The 21,321-nt window shown below is 41.4% G+C and overlaps 1 protein-coding gene across 5 annotated transcripts in view; it reads right to left on the minus strand.

Moving 5' to 3' along the window:
• Positions 1–467: 467 nt before the first annotated feature.
• The window catches only part of Nsd1 (nuclear receptor binding SET domain protein 1), a 109,935-nt gene continuing 89,081 nt past the window's right edge, over positions 468–21,321 (minus strand). For 4 of the 5 annotated variants that reach the window (XM_059262872.1, XM_059262874.1, XM_059262871.1 and 1 more), the window contains 9 exons: positions 20,766–20,922; positions 19,188–19,393; positions 16,113–16,225; positions 15,105–15,374; positions 13,062–13,178; positions 11,386–11,527; positions 5,890–5,996; positions 3,986–4,190; positions 468–2,372 (listed from right to left, as the gene is read on the minus strand). In XM_059262872.1, coding sequence (XP_059118855.1) covers positions 763–2,372; positions 3,986–4,190; positions 5,890–5,996; positions 11,386–11,527; positions 13,062–13,178; positions 15,105–15,374; positions 16,113–16,225; positions 19,188–19,393; positions 20,766–20,922 — 2,927 coding nt within the window. In that variant the 3' untranslated portion in view covers positions 468–762. Of the gene's footprint in view, positions 2,373–2,506; positions 2,545–3,985; positions 4,191–5,889; positions 5,997–11,385; positions 11,528–13,061; positions 13,179–15,104; positions 15,375–16,112; positions 16,226–19,187; positions 19,394–20,765; positions 20,923–21,321 lie in introns of all 5 variants that reach the window. The other variant, XM_059262875.1, reaches the window with a different exon arrangement.

Consider the following 21,321-nt stretch of genomic DNA (forward strand, 5'->3'; position numbering starts at 1 on the left):
ACAGGGAGACACACACACACACACACACACACACACACACACACACACACACACACACGAGAACGAACCTGGAAACCCATGACAGGGAGAGACACACACACACACACACACACACACACACACACACACACACACACACACACACACACACGAGAACGAACCTGGAAACCCATGACATAGCAGTACTTTCTGTTGTTTCCTGGCCAGAGGTCCTTGAAATCTGCCTGAGGACCCAAGCAGTCAAGTTAGGCTCATTGGGATGAGGCCTTATTAATCCTGTCTTACACAAATGACTAGCCTCCTGACCTAGCACACATCAATACTTAAGAAACTGCCAATCATTTGAATAAACATCAGATCCTCCTAAAGGTTTATCAGGTGTTCTTAATGGGGCTCTGCTGGGCCAGGGAAATAGCCTTGAGAGCCCCTATACTTTCCAACTTGACCAGTGGAATTGAATTCCATGCTTGATTCCAGAGTGGACTTTTTATTTTAAGTTGACCATATGTAAAAGTCAGGGCAAAGAGACTCAAGTCTGTCTGTCTCTTGACTGGGGCCCGACGAATTTCCATACACGTTTCACACAACCAAAAGTCCCCATGGGCTAATGTCACGAGAGTTCTGAGTGTTGGGATATAAGGAAAGAAGAACAGTGGAAGTGTGGGAATATGTCTGTTTTCCAAAAAGGAAAAGGAAAGGAAGATTTCCCGCCCCAAATGGTACCCTGGGGACAGCTTGCCTGGTTATGTGATATTTACTGTATTATTTCTGTTCTGACTCTGCACATTTGCGACTAGAGGGAGCCTGGTTAAGAGCTTGAATTGTATTTTGCTCTGGTTTGGGGTCTTGCCCTCTTCCAAGGGACCAGCAAGTTTGTGACAATGTCTGTGTTCCCCCAGCAGACCAGCAAGCCTGGGCTAGTGTTTGTCCAGCCACTATGGGCCAAAGCCCTGCCCCTGGTGAGGCTTTTCCCAGGCCCCAGGGACTTTGTTCTGTGGTTGCCAACTTCTTCTCTTCATTGGGGAGAGAAGCTGGGATCTTCCCAAGAGACCTGAAGGACTGCCCACTCTTGGTTGTAAATCCTCTAGATAGCTGCTTCACCTGTTTAACCAGGCCCGGTGCTGGGTTGGGAGGTCCTGGGGTCTGCTCAGCTCCCACAGAAGCTCTTCCTGAGGCTTGAGTTGCTGATTCATATAAAAAAGCCTTGGCAGAAGGTGGAGAAAGAAGTCTGGCCTGGGTGAATGATTTAACAGCCTGCCAAGGGTGTTCTGAAGGAGCTGCTGCTTTTCCAGCGGGCTGAAGGGAATCTGACATGCTGCCTTTTTCCACAGCTCGTGGCATATGCCCCAGACCTTTGCTAGATGGCCTTGAACTTGACTCCAGCACTGGCATCTTTTCATCTGCCTGTGGTGTGACTTCATGAGGAGAACCAGCCCGCTCCTTCTGGCGAGGAGTTAGGTCTATGAGATCCATCACTAAAGCAGCTCTGTGCTTTGACTGAGTGTTCTGGTCCACAGGCCTCAGTGCCTTTTCTTTAGCTACCAGAGACTGGACCACAGCTGATAGTACTTTCTCAGGAGGTGGAAGTCTCTGGGTCAAAGAGGCATGGGATTTGTCTGGTGGCCTGTCAGGAATCTGGGGTTTGGGACTGCTGGTGGTCAGCAGTCTGTCTGGTGGTGAAAGTCTCAGGCCAGTGGGGGCTGGAGTTTTCTCCACTGATTGGGACTTTGGGCTGGCAGCACCTATGGATTTATCCAGCCTTGGGTCAATCATTCCCAGAGGTCTTTCCAGTGGCAGGGACCTGACTAAGGGTGAGGAGCTTGACTTGGTCATTGGAGAGGCTTTGTCAGATGGCTGAGGTCTTGGTCCTTCTTTAGCAGGTGGCCTGTCCTGTGGCCTCTGGCTGGATACCAAGGACTTGGATTTGGTCCCTGACCCAGCAAGGTCTCTGACCCTATCTAAAAGGTGGGAACTAGACTCAGTTCTCTCAGGTCTTTCAGGTAGCAGTGGCCTCTGACAAGTCCCTGTCAGAGCTTTTTTGGAGACTGGCAGCATCTGGGTAGCATCAGCAGGTGGCTGATCAGACATCTTGGGCCCCTGAGTAGCCATCCCTGATGACTGCTCTGTCAGTTGAGTGCTGGGACTTGGAGGCAGTGGCACTGGGGGAGGCACATACTCACGGATCTCCCCTGGTTCCAGAGGGTTGGGCCCACAGGGGTCATGTTCAGTACAAGACAGACGCCCATCGAGTTTGGAAATGAAAAGCATCCCTTCTCGATGCTGCTTGCAAAAGGAGCTGGGGCACATCTCACAAAAGGAGGCTGCTTCCTTCCCACATACGTCACACTGGTGCCAAGGACACTCCCATTTCCCTGAAAACAAGAGTGAACAAAGGCTTAGGGAAAATAGATGCATGTGAGATGAGCCATGCTCTGAGACTGGTCCACAGGAGTGGCTGCAAAGCCTCCTTCAAACTGCCACATTCTTCAGAGTTTGTGCCACTCACCTGACATTACTCCTTCCCCAGAATTTCAGCTTCCTCTTCTGCACAAAACAATATATAAAATAACAGCAAAGAATCAAGGTTGAGTAACTAAGTATCAACTAAACACAAGCAAGAGACTATTTCTAGCAAGGGCTGTAACAGTAGGAAACCAACCAAATAAACCCCAAAGTTCCTCTTAGATGAAACAATTATTAGTACTTCTGCATTTTTCACAAATTCTGTTTGTCCTAAAAGAGCTTTTTATTATTTAGTTTGTTTTGTGTTATTTGAGACAGGGTCTCACTATGTAGCCCAAGGTTGCCTTAGCTTACAGTTCTAGGTATATCACCATGCCCAGATCTAGATAGCTTTTAAACATCCAACTCAAGAGGAACATTCCAGCCTTTTAACATTCTTGCTTATTTTGTTTTCAACAGAAATAAGATAAATACACACAGTTGCAAAAATAATAAGGGAAGCCGACTACTCACCTTTGCTGAATTTTAAGTCTTGAAACCAGCACAAAGCTTTATCTGGATTGTCCATGCAGAAATAGGGGAAGACCTAAAACTAACCTAAACTGGTATCTATTCCACCTCCAAATAAACTAGGCTAGAACTCACTGATGGAACTCAAGCAAGATCATGCCAGTCCTATCCTGTGCCATGAAACAAAGTGATTCTAAAAAAAATCCCATTTCTACTTCCTGGTACTGACATTTCAACACAATGGCTTTGACCTTCTACTTGACTTTCTGTTCTATCATGACCCTGGACTATACAAACTGAAAGAAAACCAATTCAGAAACACACTCCACTGACTCCTTAAGTTCTCCACTTTGTCTACATTTTGGAAGCAGGCATTAGTGATGTGTATTTATTAACATCCCTCTAAAATAGCTCCATATGCATCTGTTGTTTGTATTTTACAGTAGTTAGCCTGTCCAAATGGCTAAAATCCTAAGACCCATGTCACTGCCCAAAGGATATCAACTTTTCCCAAGACAAATTCCTGGTTCCCTCATCTACCTGAGCAGCTGTCTTATGTGTAAACTGACACAACTACTTCATCTACCAAGAAAAAGTACACTGCAGGGTAGGAGACTCCTGCAGGGTTGAGAGAAACTGTGGGTAAAAGGTTGTTGACCCAGCTTTCAGTGACTTGCACATCTAAAGTCTCTACTATGCCTTACTCTTCCTCTGGAAAGGAAACATGATTTAATGGCCTTAGGGTCAGAACACCTGTCTGTCTTTCCATGCAACTCTTTCAACTATCTGCAACAAGCAATCTCATCAATCTTCATTTGCCTTTTCCTCATGCACATATGGACAGAACACAAATCTTTATTGCCAAAATAAAAACATGGACCAGATCCCAGATCCCTCAACAGTTGACATATGCTCACAAATAGCATTCTCTTTCAGACTGAAGCAAGTTGCATCAGATCCTGAAAACTCTGACAGAGAACAAGGAGTGCTCTGAATGGACTTTGGCACCAACCTGCTGGTCGCTTGGTCAGATTGAGACAGTCGGCATGATAAACTTTTGGGCAGCCTGGCTTCTTGCAGGAGACGAGCTGACCAGCATCCCCACAGCTGAAACACTCATCCTCTCTTTCCTTTGTGACTTCACCCTGGCTCCTGCGCTTCCCATGTTGCTTCTTCTTGAATTTCCTTGACTTTTCTTCCGTGACAATGGGTTGATTCTGGAGGCCAGATATTGATCAGTCAACAACCTGTCAACAACTCAGGTATGCAAATTTTATTTTGGGGTGGGGAGGTTTCGACACAAGGTTTCTCTGTGTAGTTTTGGTGCCTGTCCTGGATCTCACTCTGTAGCCCAGGCTGGACTCGAACTCACAGAGATCCACCTGGCTCTGCCTCCCGAGTGCTGGGATTAAAGGCGTGTGCCACTACCGCCCAGCTTGTTTTAAGTAAAAATTTTATTCCATCCACTTATTGTGTGTGTGTGTGTGTGTGTGTGTGTCTGTGTATGGGCACAAATGTACCATAGTGTGTTTGTGTGTGTGTGTGTGAAGATCAGAGGACAACTTGAAGGACTCGGTTCTCTACTTCCTTCCACCTTTAAGTTTTTGGAGACTGAATTCAGGTCATTAGGCTTGGCAGCCAGGCATGGTAGTGCATGCCATTTGTGAGGCAAAGGCAGGTGGATCTTTATGAGTTTGAGGCTAGCCTATTCTACATAGTGAGTTCCAGGACAGCTAGACCTACATACTGAGATCATGTTTCAAACAAACAAACAAACCAAAACAAAAAAGAAAAAGAAGCCATCAGGGGCCTGAGAGATGGCTCAATAGGTAAAGGCCGTGGTCCTCAAGGCAGCGCTCACATGATTCCTGTAGGTTGTCTTCTAACCACCCTATAACACTCACACATTTTGTTATATGTATGTACACATATATGTTTTGTATGTACACATACAAAATAAATAAATCTAAGAGAAAAACAAATGAACAAACAAAAAACAAAAGAAAACCCTTCAACGAAAAACAGCAGCCAGGGATGGGGTTGCATACTTGTAATCCCATCACGTAAGGGGCAGAGCCAGGAGGACAGACTCAAGTTCAAGGCTATGCTGGACAAGACAGTGAGAGTCTCTTTTAAAAAAGAAAAAGGGGTAGGAGGCATTGGAGAGCTGCACTGGCTAGTCTTCCAGAGGACTTGGGTTTGATTCCACAAGGAGATTCACAACTGTTTCTAATTCCAGTTCTAGGGGCTCCAATGCCCTTGGTTGTCTCTCAGGATACTGCATGCATGTGATACAGACATCTACACAGGCAAAACACCACACACATAACATAAAAGACAAATCTCCTTAACAGTTACAGCACTGTAACTCAGTTAAACGTACATAAACACAGGGAGATACAATAATGATTATACTTTGTTATAATAGTGAGATTAAATTTTTTCTCTATATATATTTTTTGGTGGTGAACCCATGGCTTAGCATGGGCCAGGAAAGCATCCTACCACAGAGCTACATCATCAGTCCAATAATCTGTATCTATCTATGGTACTATAGTATAATAAACTCTACTGATGCCTCTAGAAAGAAAAAAGACAACTACACACCTAAGGAATCTAGTAGCTTAGTAGAAGGTATGAGGTGAGCTGAGACCACAAAAACCTACAGTTTTTATTTTGTAGCCTTTTTTTTTTTGCTAGAAAAGTACTATTAAGTCAAAATTGCTCAAAACACTACAGCAATACCAACTAGATCATGAGACTGCTCAGTAAACTGTCAGTGGTACTACTGATAATCAATTCCATTATTCCAAAGACTAGCTTCTTACAATAAAGACTCATCCCTAGCACTATCTCTAAGAATGGTACAGGGAAGACATACCATTGTTGCTAATATAAAAGTTTAGAAAGTGGTACCTTTGGCCTCACACCCAAGAAGCCACTGCAGTTCGGGGCTCCACATTTGCAGACAGTTTTTCCATTCCCAAGACACTCTAGGTTGTAATTGAAGGTAAGTTCAGTGCCTGCATAAAGACCACAAAAATATTAACATATATGGTTATATTATTTGTTAATTATAAATGACAATAACTTCTTTTTTTTTTTTTTTTTTTTGGTTTTTCGAGACAGGGTTTCTCTGTGTAGCTTTGCGCCTTTCCTGGAACTCGCTTTGGAGACCAGGCTGGCCTCGAACTCACAGAGATCCGCCTGGCTCTGCCTCCCTAGTGCTGGGATTAAAGGCGTGCGCCACCACTGCCCGGCTGACAATAACTTCTAATTGAATAATTTTACTTTTATTTTTTGTTTGAAACAGGGGCTCTCTTTGTAGTCCTGGCTGTCCTGGAAATCAGATATCCTCCTGCCTCTGATTCCTGAGTGCTAGCATTAAAGATATGCACTACCACATCTGGGTGAGAATAACTTTAAGAAAACAAAAATTTAAATGTGTTATTAATTACCTAATGTAACAGATTTTATCACCCCCACCCCCCCATACAGGGATCCCCTGTGTAACAGCCCTGGCTGTCCTGGAACTAGCTCTGAGACCAGGCTGGCCTTGAACTAACTGAGATCTGCCTGCCTCTACCTACAAAGTGCCAGGATTAAAGGCAAGCGTCACCATGCCTGGTATATAACAGAAATTTAAGCAGCAAGTGATATTTAAAATAAGCTTTATTTTTAAAGTAATATTTCTCTCACTTTCCATCGTTTTTCAACTATTTAGATTCAAAATACACTAAGTCACTAATAAAAGTAAGCATATAACTTGATGGTAGGATGTTGGTACATACTATAATCCCAGCACTCAAAACAGAGGCAGGAAGATCAGTGTATAGTGAGTATCACACTAGCACTCAATAGAGTGAGACTACATCTTAACAAAACAGGTCTGAGGAGATGGCTCAGTTGTTAAAAGCACTTGCCATGTAAGCATGAGAGCCTGAGTTTGAATTCTAAGAATCCATCCACATGAAAGCTGAATATCTGAGTGGAGACTGGAGAATCGCCATGAGCTCAAGCAACAGGGAACCAACAAAGAAATCCTGTCTCAAAGCAAGGTAAAGGCAGGGACCATCATCTGATGTCCTCTGATCTACACACACACACACACACACACACACACACACACACACACACACACTCTCTCTCTCTCTCTCTCTCTCTCTCTCTCTCTCTCACTCACTCACTCACTCACTCACTCACTCTTGTCAGTATCCAGGCATAGGGAATGCAAACTGGAAGAGCCCCTGCCAGTTATATGTCCCTGTGAACCTGTGAATACACCTTATCTGGCAGCATTCAGGGGAAGAGGCATTTCACTGCAAAGTAATACTATAAGGAGAGTAAGATCAGATGGGTGATACAAGCTAGTTATGACATAACCTGGTTAGGGGATCTGAACTTGGAGTAGCTTTATTCATTCATAGAGAGACAGTATCTCGTGTAGACCAGGCAAACCTTAAACCAACAGTGTAGTCTTCCTGTGTCCACTTCTGGAGTACTGAGATTATAAGTATGTGCTACCACAGCAGGCCAAATATCCCATGTTATAAATGGAGAAATAATATCATACATCTATTCAGAGAATACAACACAATATCCACAGCAGTATGTAAAGTTTAAAGACTGGTATACAGGACTAGGAGCATAGCTTGCTTGCCTAGTATGTGGGAAACCCTGGGTTTATCCCTAGCAAAGCCTCCCCCCAACTAAAAAACAAACACACACACACAACAACAAAACCAAAATTGTAGTAAATTAAGGCACAAATGTACTCTTCGATCTGGGAAAGGTAGTTTACACCTATAATCTCAGAGGTTCAAAGGCTGAATTAGCCCCTGTCTTAAACAATAACAAATCCCAATAAAGCAAACAATGAATCAGACCTGACTTTAGTGAATCAGAACTTAAAGGAAATAAAACATAATAAACACTCAAACTCAAAAGTAGGTAGGTCTAACAGATATGAAAATGTTATATGAATACGAATACATGTATTTTTTAAAATAACTTCACAGCTAACATGCAAGGTTAATCATTCATACTCAAAATCATCAAGTTTCAGGAATATTAGTAATTGCAGACCGATATTCTATTTTTTCCATTTTTTATTTTATGTGCATTTGTGTTTTGCTTGCATATATGTCTGTGTAAGGGTGTCATATCTTGAAATTACAGATAGTTGTGAGCTGCCATGTAGGTGCTGGGAATTGAACCCAGGTCCTCTAGAAGAGCAGTCAGTGCTTTTAACCACTGAGCCAACTCTCCAGCCCCAATATTCTATTTTTTATTTAAAATTTTAGAACATTTGTTTTGTCTGTGTGCATATGAGCGAGTCTGTATGTGTATGCATGTATATGGGGGTACATGTGTGGAGGTCAGTGGACAACTTATGACTTGGTTTTCACACTATGTGGTTCTGGAAATCCAACTCAGGTCACCAGGGTTAGCCAGTAAGCCTTTACCTACTTAACCATTTTGGCAGCCCTGATATATACATTCCAACAGTGAGACAAAGAAAGAGGGTTTTCAACAGATGCTGGAAATCATTATTTCTTTAGCTGAACAAAATATAAAATCAAGTGACTTATACTTAGACTCATATTGCAGAATTAAGAATCATATGTAGTTAGATCACTGAGAGGCTGGAAAAAAAACCCAAACAAACAAACAAACAAAACCCCAAAAAACCAAGACCAATCAGGGTTACCAGCAAGGCTGTGGCCCCCACCTCACACTGCCTGTAGAATTACTGGTCCAGATGTGGGTGATGCTACTTATCCTATTCTCATTTTAACAATATATATGAGAGGGGACAGTGGTGTACCACAGTGCAGGAGCAAATGCCTAGCATAAATGAGCTACAAAGCAGGGCATGGTGGCCTACATCTGTAATCCCAGCACTGGAAGACAGAGGCAGAACTCCAAATTCAAGGATAGCTGATCTACATAGTAAGTTTCAGGCCAGCCAGAACTACACAGTAAGATTGTCTTAAAACAAAAACAGAACACTAACAAACCAACCCAAAATACAATAGAGGACTGGAGAGATGGTGGTTAAGAGTGTTTAATGCTCTTTCAGAGGTCCTGAGTTCAGTTCCCAGCACCTACATCTAGCAGATCACAGCCACCAGCCACCTCTAACTCTAGCTCTTCTAACTTTGGTGCCCCCTTCTGGACTCCACTGGTAACCACACACACTTAGAGACACATACACACATATACGTAAATTTAAAAAAAAAAAATCTTAAAAACAATACAACAAAAAACTGTCTAAGCTAGTCTGCTATCACAGCCCTAGAAAAATTAACTTTGAAAGATCAGGTATCTTCTGTACATTTAAAAACTACCGCCGGGTGGTGGTGGTGGTGCATGCCTTTAATCCCAGCACCTGGGAGGCAGAGGCAGGCGGATCTCTGTGAGTTCGAGGCCAGCCTGGTCTACAGAGCGAGATCCAGGACAGGCACCAAAACTATACAGAGAAACCCTGTCTCAAACAAACAAACAAACACACACACACCCACACACCACCATATAGCTGGGCAGCGGTGATGCACGCCTTTAATCCCAGCGCTCTGGAGGCAGAGGCAGGCAGATCTCTGTGAGTTCAAGGCCAGCCTGGTCTACACAGCAAGATCCAGGGCAGGCACCAAAACTACAGAGGAACTATCTCAACACAAAACAAAAAACTACCATAGAGAGACTGTTCAAACATTAGGCCCAAATAAATAGCCATTTCCATATACCTTAAGTTGTTCCTCAGTTATTGTTACACAACAAAAATGTGATCGATAGGGAAAATATTCACCATATAAATATACCATCAAACTAGTCACTCGTATTAGATTACTCACAAGTATCTCAATACTTGCTTGGGTTAAATCATCTCACTCCTACATTCTTACATGACCATGATAGAACTGAGTAATAGTATGTCCAAACTACCACTTCTCGGGTTATATCAGAAATCAGTGGTTTTATAACATAATCTTGGGGGTTGGTGAGAAGTTCAGTGGTACGATGTTTGTTGAGTATACAGATTCCCAACCCCATGACTTGAGCCTCTCACTCCCTTAAGACATGGAGATGGGTGGCAGAAGATTCTTTGATGTACATGGTGATATTGTGGCAAATGTGGAAGGCAAAGTGAAAAAGGAGATTGGAGAAGCTACAAGTTTCTAAGGCAGCCCAATTTTGGGGGACTTCAAGAAGCAGAAGCTATGAGTTCAAGGGGAGCCTGGTCTACATAGCGATTTCTAGGCTAGCCAAGGCTATATACAGTGAGATCCTGTCTCAAATTAAAAGTTAAAGGCCTAGATTGTTTGTTTGTTTGTTTGTTTAACCTTAAACCTACTTATGTTCAACCTTAAAGTCACTATGATAAATAAAAGAAACTGGTCACAAAAGGACTATTATATGATTCTCTTTATACAAAGTTCCTGCTAAGCCAGACATAGTGGACCTTGCTTTTAATTCCAACAGAAGCAGATAGAGTTCAAGGCTAGTCTGGTGTACACAATGAGAAAACAAAAAAACCAAACTGGCCCTGGAGAGATGGTTAAGAAGAGCACTGATTGCTCTTCCAGAGGACCCAGGTTCCATTCCCCACACCCAAATGGCAGCTCTGTCTGTAACTCCAGTTTGCTGGCAAATCACCAGTACACAAACAAACAAACAGGAACTGGGTGGTGGTGGCACACGCCTTTAATCCCAGCACTTGGGGCACTCGGGAGGCAGAGGCAGGCAGATCTCTGTTGAGTTTGAGGCCAGCCTGGTCTACAGAGTGAGTTTCAGGACAGCCAGGGCTACACGGAGAAACCCTGTCTCCAAAAACAAACAAACAAACAAACAACCCCCAACCCTCTCCTCCACTAAGAAAAGGGGGGAAAAATCCCAGTCAAATTCAGAGACAGATTTGTTAAGTAGGAGGGTTACTGAAGAGAAGAAAGCAGGAAGAGCTTCAGGTGAGAAGATGGAAGTCTTCGGGGGCAGAAAGTAAGAGTTGTACAAATAGGTATACCTTGGAACTGCACAGATAAGATGGTTAAAATTGTAAAATATACCTCCATTTTATCAGATTAAAAAGAAAAAAAACCTGGAAAACAATATACAAAACAGAAAAGCATGCTAAAGTACTACCTGTAAGTATCACTATGTAGCCCCTGGTGCTGGAACTCACTCTGTAGACTAGGCTGTCCTCGAACTCAGAGATCCACCTGCTCCTGCCTCCCGAGTGCTGGGATTGAAAGTGTGTGCCACCATATGCCCTGCATCACCTAGAACGTCTTTACATGTCTACATATCCTGGCAATTGGGAGATTTACTGTCTAAGTGGAGGATACAGCCGATTTTTAGATGTAAATGAAGAACTTGAAACCCAGGCCTGAGCTCTAGGGTCTTTAATGACCTTACCTGCTTTAATGTCACTCAAAGCAAAAAGACCAACTCGCGTGTCTCCATTCACAGACCACTTCTGTGTTTCGCAGTTAGGCTGGCAGCAGTGGTTCATGAACCGAGCGTAGTTTCCTTTCGGACCAGCATCAATAATTCGATCCTAGAATTTCAAGAAAAGCTACCTGTTAGATTTCCTGAAACCTCTGCTATGTAGAAAACTAACTATTTTCTATAATAAGATGAAGTGGATCCTTTTAAAAATCAAGATTTCTCAGAGTGGTGGTTCTACCACCAACTCCACTTGAAGGTTATGTTTCAGATATACTAAAGAGGAAAGTCTATGTGGGTTTAACAATGTGTTGTTATGACAAGCCCACCTAGGGGACTGATCTATACTGAAGTTTAAGAACCACTGCCTCAGAGAAGCAGCAGCTTATTCCGTTTTCTAAATTAGAAAGTTTACAGACCAGGGGTACATTAAAAATCATTTAATGAAATTTAAGTACTTAATCAGATACCCTACACCAAAGTATAACTGAGAATGTCTTGCAGTAAAGACTCATAAACACAAGAGTACAACTTAAAAAATATTTACCAAGGTAAATGCCAGGAAAAGAGTTGTTAGTCTAAGCATGACGGGGCACCAATGTAATCCCAGGTACTGAGAATGCAGAGGCAGAACAAGAGCAACTTCTAGGCCGGCTGAGGTAACCTAGTAAGTTTCTGATCCAAATTCAACTATAACAATCTAACCTAAAGTAACTAACATGAAATAACAAAGCATAAAATAACAAACAAAATGTCATAACATAAATAAACAGAAATAAAATAGGCTGAAGATGTAGTTCAGTTGTACAATGTTTGACTAGGGTGCATAGGTTTCTAAGTTCAATTCTCATACTAGCAAAGGGAGAACTCCAAAATCATTGTACAGGAAAAAAATTCACTGGAATCTAATATTCAAGCACAAAGAACTATAGATATATAAGAAATAGGCATACTTGAAAATTTCTTCCAAAATATAACTCCAATAACCCTAAAATAAAACATAAAAAAAAAAAAAAAAAAAAACAGCCAGGCGGTGGTGGTACACGCCTTTAATCCCAGCACTCGGGATGCAGAGCCAGGCGGATCTCTGTGAGTTCGAGGCCAGCCTGGACTACCAAGTGAGTGCCAGGAAAGGCACAAAGCTACACAGAGAAACCCTGTCTCGAAAAACCAAAACAAACAAAACAAACAAAAAAACCCAGATACTTACTTGATTTCTTAAGTTTTACAGTTTACATACACCTGTGGGTCACGACCCCAAAAAGATCATCAGAAAATATAGAGGTCTACATTACGATTCATAACAGTAGCAAAATTATAGTTCTAAAGTAGCAATGAACACAGGAACTGTAAAGGGTTGTAGCTCTAGGAAGGGTGAGGACCACTGACTTTCACGATCATCACAATATACTAGTTAGTCCTCCAGTTTGTAAAATAAAAGGGTAAAGGATTATTAACTCTTGTGGCCTTTTCATATACTTTTATGGCATTAAAAAACCCCAAATTATATTAGACCATTCAAAAAGAGTACTAAAAACAGCTTTACTGTTAAAAATGAGAAATTTAACCCTCTCCAGAATCAAGATCAAGAGAATTCTCATGTATATGGACAAAGTCTAGAACTTGGGTCTAGGACAAATACTTACTTTATCTAGAGTAAGCATATAGAAATTAGTGATATCGTGTTCTTGTGCATAACGGATTCGAGCTCTGCATTCCTCTTCATCTATTAGCTCACCCACATATTCATTCACAAATTCACCCTAGAATAAGAAACAGTTCATAACTTAATGGTAAAGTACACTGGTGTTTACATGTGCAACTTTTATTTAAAAAATAATATGGATGATTCTCCACAGTAGATATGTGTATTTTATTATCTATGGTGCCTTAATCACTTCAGGAAGAAAATCACTTCCTCATTCCCACCAGCAGAAAAGCCCCAGGGTACAAGGCACACTCAAGAACCACCAGAATGTGAAACCGAGAAGTAATAAAAAAAAAAAAAAAAAAAAAAAAAGTCATTCTGTTACCAGTCTGAGGGCCTGAAGCCAGTTTCAACTATTTCATCTTTCTTGGAGCTCGCCCTGCTGACTTTCCTTCTACATTTCATACTATTGTCCACCCTACTCTGGATAACACAATTATACCATTCTAGACTTTATCTGATAACCTTTTTTTTTTTTTAAAGATTTATTTATTTATTATGTATACAGTGTTCTGTCTGCAGGCCAGAAGAGGGCACCAGATCTCACTACGGATGGTTGTGAGCCACCATGTGGTTGCTGGGAATTGAACTCAGGACGTCTGGAAGAACAGCCAGTGCTCTTAACCTCTGAGCCATCTCTCCAGCCCCCATTCTAGACTTTAATCCTTACCCTGGCTGGCAAAAAAGATAAATATTTGGTAAACGGCTTCATTGTGCTTCCTAGAAACCTCAACAAAATTCTTTAAAAAAAAAAATTTATTTTTTCTTATGTGCATTGGTGTTTTGCCTGCATGTATGTCTGTGTGAAGATTCTGGATCCCCCTGAAACTAGAGTTATAAACAGTTGTGAGCTGCCATATGGTGCAGGGAATTGAACCTGGGTTCTCTGGAAGAACAGCCAGTACTCTTAACCACTGAGACATCTATCCAGCCCCCAACAAAATTCTTTATAAATTATGAAAATAAGGTTTATTTTACTAAATGGTCAAATAAGACTTATTTTTCTAACCAGAATGTATAATATTATCTGTTAAAAACTTGAACATCCAGGTGTAGTAGTGTACCCCTTTATTCCAAGCACTCAGGAGGCAGAGGCAGGCGGATCTCTGTGAGTTTAATATCAGGACAGCCAGGGCAACAGAGAGAAACCCTGTCTTGAAGAATCAAAACAAACAAACAAAAAAACCCAACCACCAAACAAACAAACAAACAAACAAACAAACAAAACGCTTGAAGACCCTGGCAATTCCTCTTTGAAAAGCACACACCTATATTCTTGGGCTTCCTTCCCATCTACCTTTCTCAAAATTAAAGGGGCTGGAGAGATGGCTCAACAGTTAAAAGCACTGGCTGTTCGTCCAGAGGACCTGTTTCAATTCCTAGTAATCACATGGCAGTTAAAACTGCCTGTAACTCCAGTTCCAGGGGATCTGACACTCTCATACAGACATACAGTAAGCAAAATAAATAAATAAATAAATAAAATTAATTAATACACACACACACACACACACACCCCTCTTAATAAACTATTGATTTGCCTTAAATGAAGATGGAGGTGGCGGAGGCTCTCCACATTTCATGTTGAAGATTCCCTGCATTTTCACTGTGAAAACTCAATACTGCTTATCACACTTAATAATCCCAAACTGTTTCTCCCAATTAAAATATTTTATTAAAATATTATAAACATCTTTTTTCCCCTCATCTTCACTAATGGCTCTAGAATTTTCACAAAAGTGTAAATAATCTCATAATATCTCCAAGTATTTCTCCCTGTTTTATTCTACATAGTGAACACGACCAATGTAAGGACTTTGATGACAAGATCATCCACTCTCAAGCCTCTCTACACTTTGGAGCTTATTATAATCCCTAACTCTGTGTCCTCTATGTAATATTCTCATGTTCATCAAGAAGTACCACTTACTTCAAGAAAACAACAACAAAGACAACAAAAAATCCTATAATTTAAGTTTACCTTCTTAATATCTGTTTTTGTCCGGAGACCCCAGCCCCTCTGTAATGTGCGAAAAATTTCAACCTCTGGATACTGGCGCTTGCTGAAGCACTGGTTCTGACAGCGCCCTCCAGCAGGACACACTGTGGGATGGCACTCATAGAGCAGCATCCGGTTGATGCACTCTGAGTCTATCCCACAGGGGTTCTCATCAGTAGCTTTACAGTTGCAACGGGGAATTTCTGACAAGTCTGCAGTGAAGATCTGTACCCTGCCAATAGGACGGTTCACCTGGAGAAGTACATAGTATCATGGAAGTCAACATAAAACAATCCAGGACCTTTAATAGACAATTATCACTTCCTTCAAGTTATAACATTTTACATGGTTTGAAGAACTCAAGACTGAAGCAGCTCATATAATAATAAAGCCATAGTTGATACATAAAATGTAAATTTCAAGCCAAGTATGCTGGTATATACCTTTAATCCCATCTATTTGGGAGACTAAGACAGGAGATCACAAAGTAAAGGCAAGCCCGGACAACTGGAACCCCATCTCCAATTAAAAAGGGGTGGGGTTGGGAGACTGTAGCTTGGTGGTAGAGTGCTTCCCTATAACCTCCAGCGCTAGGGAAAAAAAATCAAGTCAAAGTTGCTAGGCCAAAAGAATTTAAAACCAGGGTCTGACATGAGATGTTATAAAAACTAATATATATAAATAATCACCTTTTTTTGGAGGCGGAGGAATCAATTATTCATAACATTTAAAAAAAAAACACAAAATGCTAATAGTAATCCTGAAGAGGGACAGTGAGATGGTTGAGCGGGCATGGAAGCTTATTGCCAAGTCTGACAAGGAGAGAACTCCCACAATTGTGCTGGAAATGACAATGAATTAATTACTTTTTCTACTTTTATGCTCTCAACTCTCAAAGCAATTTTTAAATGTTTACCATGAGCAAGGAAAAGAAAGGAGCCATACAGTGTCACTCTACTATACACAGCCTCCCAAGACGGGTCCCCTCACCTTTATATGTTTATAAGGTGGTGGCTTCTTGTCATTCTTTCGATCTTCCTGCAGCTGTCTCAGCTCTTTTTGGGCCTTTAACTCTTCAAACCTTGCTGCAGCTTCCTGAAGAGCTGAGGAGACAAAACAAAATCACTTAAACACAAAAAACAAAAAATGGGTACACTTATTTTACTCTATCTCCCCTTTTAAGCTAAAGAAAAACCCATGTCTTGCCAGGCAGTGTGGTGTACACCTTTAATACCAGCACTCAGAAGGCAGAGGCAGGCAGATCTCTGTGAGTTTGAGGTTAGCCTGGTCTAAAAAGTGAGTTCTAGGACAGCCAGGGCTACACTGAGAAACTCTGTCTCGAGACACCCCGCCCCCCCCCAAAAAAAAGGAAAGAAGGAAAGAAAATCCATGTCCTAGCAACAATAGATCAACATTACAATTACATGAAAAACCAAAACCATATCATCAATTTTTAAATGGTCATGTAAGTCTCCAAAGTATTCAGATATAACATTAAGATAAAATACAACCCATCAACAAATATAAAATACACACTGCTACAGTCAGAGCAAAATAAAAAAATTGTGCTGCTTCCTGAAGCACAATTTCCTAGGTGCCATGGGCAATGTGCCTGCTACACTCTTGAATTTCAAAGATGAAGTTCTCCTTTCCTTGTAGGGTCTACTCTCTTAATACTCATTCTGTAAATTTCACCATGGGTTCCAACAACAAGCAGATCTTTCTATCTAATCTAAATTCACCCAGAGCTTTCATAATCCTTAGATTGCAATACCTAAAAAATCCAACAAACCTGACTCCCAAGTTTTCTCAACATAAACTTTTAATTCATTGTTCTTCAACCAGGATAAAACTAAGAATTTTAATCTTTCTCCCTCTCCTTTTTGTAGCTTTTCTGTTACTTCTTTAAAGAAATTCTCTCCTCTAGGTGGTGGTGGTGGTGGTGGTGGTGGCAGCAGCGGCGGCGCACGCCTTTAATCCCAGTACTCCGGAGGCAGAGCCAGGCGTATCTCTGTGAGTTCGAGGCCAGCCTGGTCTACAGAGTGAGTTCCTGGACAGGCTCCAAAGCTACACAGAGAAACCCTGTCTCAACCCACCCCCATCCCCAAAAAAGGAAGAAATTCTCTCCTCTGAACAATATTGAATACCTTGTGATTCTTATGCCTCTCCTGCCTTGTCTTCAGTGTTTATCCTGTTCCGCTCACAATTCCCTATTATAGTTTAATCTTTTCTTTCTTTCTTTCTTTTTTTTTTTTTAAAGACAGGGTTTCTCTATAGTTTTGGAGCCTGTCCTGGATCTCACTCTGTAGACCAGGCAGGCCTTGAACTCACAGAGATCCTCCTGGCTCTGCCTCCCAAGTGCTGGGATTAAAGGTGTGCGCCACTACCACCCGGGTTAATCTTCTCTTCTTAGAACTACCCAAACTATTTTCATTCATCATTCCAGATATAGGCTCTCATCTTATAACCTACATTGAGAGCCTGTCTCAAAAGCAAGGAAGAAAAAAGAGAAAAATTGGAATTTCAGTGTAATCACCACAGCTAAAACCCTCCTGCACAACTCACTGAGCAGCACAGAGACCTTAGGCCAATAATGTAACTCGTCCACCCCCCAGTTTTTTGAGACAAGCTTTCTCTGTGTAACTGCCCTGGCTGTCCTGGACCTCGATTTGTAGACCAGGCTGGCTTTGAACTCAGAGATCCGCCTGCCTCTGCCTCCCCAGTGCTGGGATAAAAGCGTGAGCCACCAAATCCAGTTTCAAATAATGTAACTTTTACATGGCCAATTCTTTACCTGCAAAATCAGGGTGCTATCTACTCATAGGGTTGCTGTAAAACTTAAAACAGGAAACATTGCACAGGCCTGGACAATAATAAATGTTAACTATTACTATGGTTCTCTCTTCGAAGCATCACTTGGTAAAAATACCTGACTTCAAGACTTCAAATCCCAGACTACCTAGGCTTATTGTTTAGCATTCGATGCATGTCTCCTCCAACAATCACAGGATGACATGTTGATTGTCAATACCTATGTTAGACTCTCCACAAAAGACATATTCCTAGAGGGCTAAGCACTTAGCCAGCCCTTGGTCTAGATAGATATAATGACGAATATACCAAAATTTTAATAGGCTCAGACACAGGGCCTTTCCTATATTCTGTCTTCTCTTCTGGCCTCAATGACAGCCAGTTTAGCGCCGACAAAGATGGTGGTAGTGTAGTCACTATCTGAGACGACAAGACTCAATATTCAAGCCCCTGTAGTATTAGTACCAAAAGTCCAGGTTTTTTCACAGAAACCATATGGCAAATAGGGATATACTCACAGATCTAAGAATGCAGGGTAAACAAACATTTGATAAGCTAATATTCTGTTCTAATTTAAAGAATATAGGTCTCTAGCATCAGATTTATTTTTCAAAACTATTTCTCTGTGTAGCCCAGGCTATCCTGGAACTCAAGAGATCTGCCTCTGCTTCCTGAGCACTGAGATTAAAGGTGTGCACTATTACCACCTGGCTAGGCATCAGTTTTAAAATCCCTTTCCTCCTCACCATGCAGGCAATTCTTAAGCTTCAATATCCCTTTAACAATAAATATACTGCCTTTCAAAGGATAACTACAGGAAGAAGGTGTTTTTCACTGAGGGAACACCATGTGCCTTGTAGATTTACTTTATCCAGAAAGCTGTTCAAAGATTCCCCCCTCCCCCCATTATATCTTAAGGGAAAGACAAGGCTCAAAATTGACTTAGTTGTGTTAATACCAGGGGATATATCTTAGCCTCAGCAGACATTATTGTCTTCAATGCTAAACCAGTTTATCTTTACTTCTCTGCAATTTTAATTGCCTTTATAACTTGTGAAAAAATCATCCTAGAAGTCACTATGTAATGCAGGGTACCTTGACCCTGCAATTCTTCTGCCTTAGCCTCAAGACCTGGGATTACAAGCAGGCATCACAATACTTCAGACATTGAACCATCATATGAACTTGAACGCAGAGCAGACACTCAGCTATAGAAGTCTCTGCCTGCCTGAGGAATAGTAAGGGTAAAATTACCTTTTTTATATGTTCCATCAACTCCTTTCCCCATCTTATCCTTGCTGCTTACATCTCCTTCCATGTAAGGAAAGACTCGGGCCTGATGAGTCCATAGATAGTCATTAGATCCAAAGAAGAGAACAGGGAACTCTCCCACGTCATGTCTCATTTTATCAATGTTAGAGGGAACAGCTCGAGGATGGCAGATCTCAGCTGGCCACCACCTGGAAAGGTACACATAAGAGAAGGAACCTCTATGAGGCCGCAAAGGCACTGGGGAAACAACCTACTTCAGTTTCCCTTTTCCCTCTGCATGTGTGTTGATACGGTGTGCACACTGTATACAGGCACGAAGTGAACAAATGTCTTCCCGAGTTACGACTGTCCACTCTATGTACTGAGGCAGGTTCTCAAGCTGAAGCTGGAGTTCACTAGTTCTTTCTAGTCTAGCTAGCCAGTTTACCCCGGGGATCCTTACCTTTGCCTCCCAATCTCTGAGACTGCAGACTGGCTACCAGACCTGCCTCACATTTATCAAAGTGCTAGGTTCAGAACACTAGTCCTCCTCATACTTGCAGATCAAGTACTTTTTTCACTCATTCACATCAAGCAGAATGTCCCGGAAGCTCACTCACAAACATATAAATAATTTCTTAGAATCAGTTATTTTACTGTAAGAAAACAATTATGATACATGAATATTTATAATGTTCACTGAAGAATTTTCAACAATGAAATGAAAATCTGACTAAGAGCCCATGCTGCTACTCTACAGGACTTTGTTCCATTCCCAGCACCCATGTCAGGCGGCTCACAACCATCTGTATATTAGGTTCCATAGAATTCCATGCTTCTGGTCTCAAAGGGCACTTGTACTCATATACACATATCCACTTTCAGACATATACACAATTAAATTTATTAAAATTAATTGTAACAGGAGAAATGAAAACGTGACAATGAAAAATGGGAAACTAATGCTTATCATTAAGGGTATCAACAGTAGTAGTATACCAGACAATTTGGACTTTAAAGGAGAAACTTGCGGCTGGACTAGGGGGCACATTTTTAATCCCAGGAGAGATTTAAACTCAGGAAGCAGAGGCAGTTTCGGGCCAGCCTGGTTTACATATCAAGCTGGAGATCAAGTTGAGGTCAGCCAGGGCTACATAGTTAATACCTTAACTCAAAAAGCAAAAACTAAAAGAAAGTCCCAGTAATTATCTAACCAAGATAATTAGTATTTCCATCTTTTAATATCTATCATTTCTTTGGTTAATAACCTTCAAACTTTTCTCTAGAAGTCCTTTTTTTAAAAACTTGTTTTGATACAGAGTCTTGCTATATGGCCAGAACTGGTCATGACCTTGTGATCGTCCTTTCTCAGGCTCCAAATTGCTGGGAACACAGGGTATAATACCACATACAGCTAGTAATTCATAAAATATATAACCATAGTGTGCCCTGTTATGTATTGAAATCGTTCATTTTAGCTGGGTAAGTGACTGGAACCAGAGGCAGGATGTCTATCTACCATAACCCAAGAAACAGAGCATGATAAAGAACAGACTGCCGTTCTCTGTCATGCTCACTCACCTGTATCGACCAACCTTTACCCAGACAATCTCCCTGTAGTGTGGTTTTTTGCCTGCCTTGCAGTCATTGCAATACCAATTTCCTTCAGGAATATCAATGTTTAGGCACTCACGATGAAAAGCAGCAGGGCAGGAATCACAGCACAGAAGGCTGCCTCCTACAGGAATAAAAAACCTGGCATTTAGACCACAAGGTTATATATAAAGTCCCAGCAGAAATAGCTTTTGCTCAGCTCCTAGTCAATTATTTGTAACTCTAGTCAAGGGCTTAGTGAAACACATCCAGAAAGACTTTTCTGTAACAATATGCCCGTTCTAATATTCCTGAGCTCCCAGCTCACACCAAAATTTTTCATATTCAGATAATAAATAGTACATTTTACTAGCAAAATTAGTTATGGCAATGAGGTGAAAAGTAAACAAAATTTATGTGCATAAATATCAATATAAACATTTTGTCCTAAGACTATTTATAGCAAATAGAAACCACAGTATAAAAAAAGCACAATTAAGTCTTGTGTATGGTACATGTTTGTGTGTTTGCACGCATGTGGAGG

The sequence above is a fragment of the Peromyscus eremicus genome, chromosome 5, assembly GCF_949786415.1.
Source record: "Peromyscus eremicus chromosome 5, PerEre_H2_v1, whole genome shotgun sequence".
Taxonomy (NCBI): Eukaryota; Metazoa; Chordata; class Mammalia; order Rodentia; family Cricetidae; genus Peromyscus; species Peromyscus eremicus.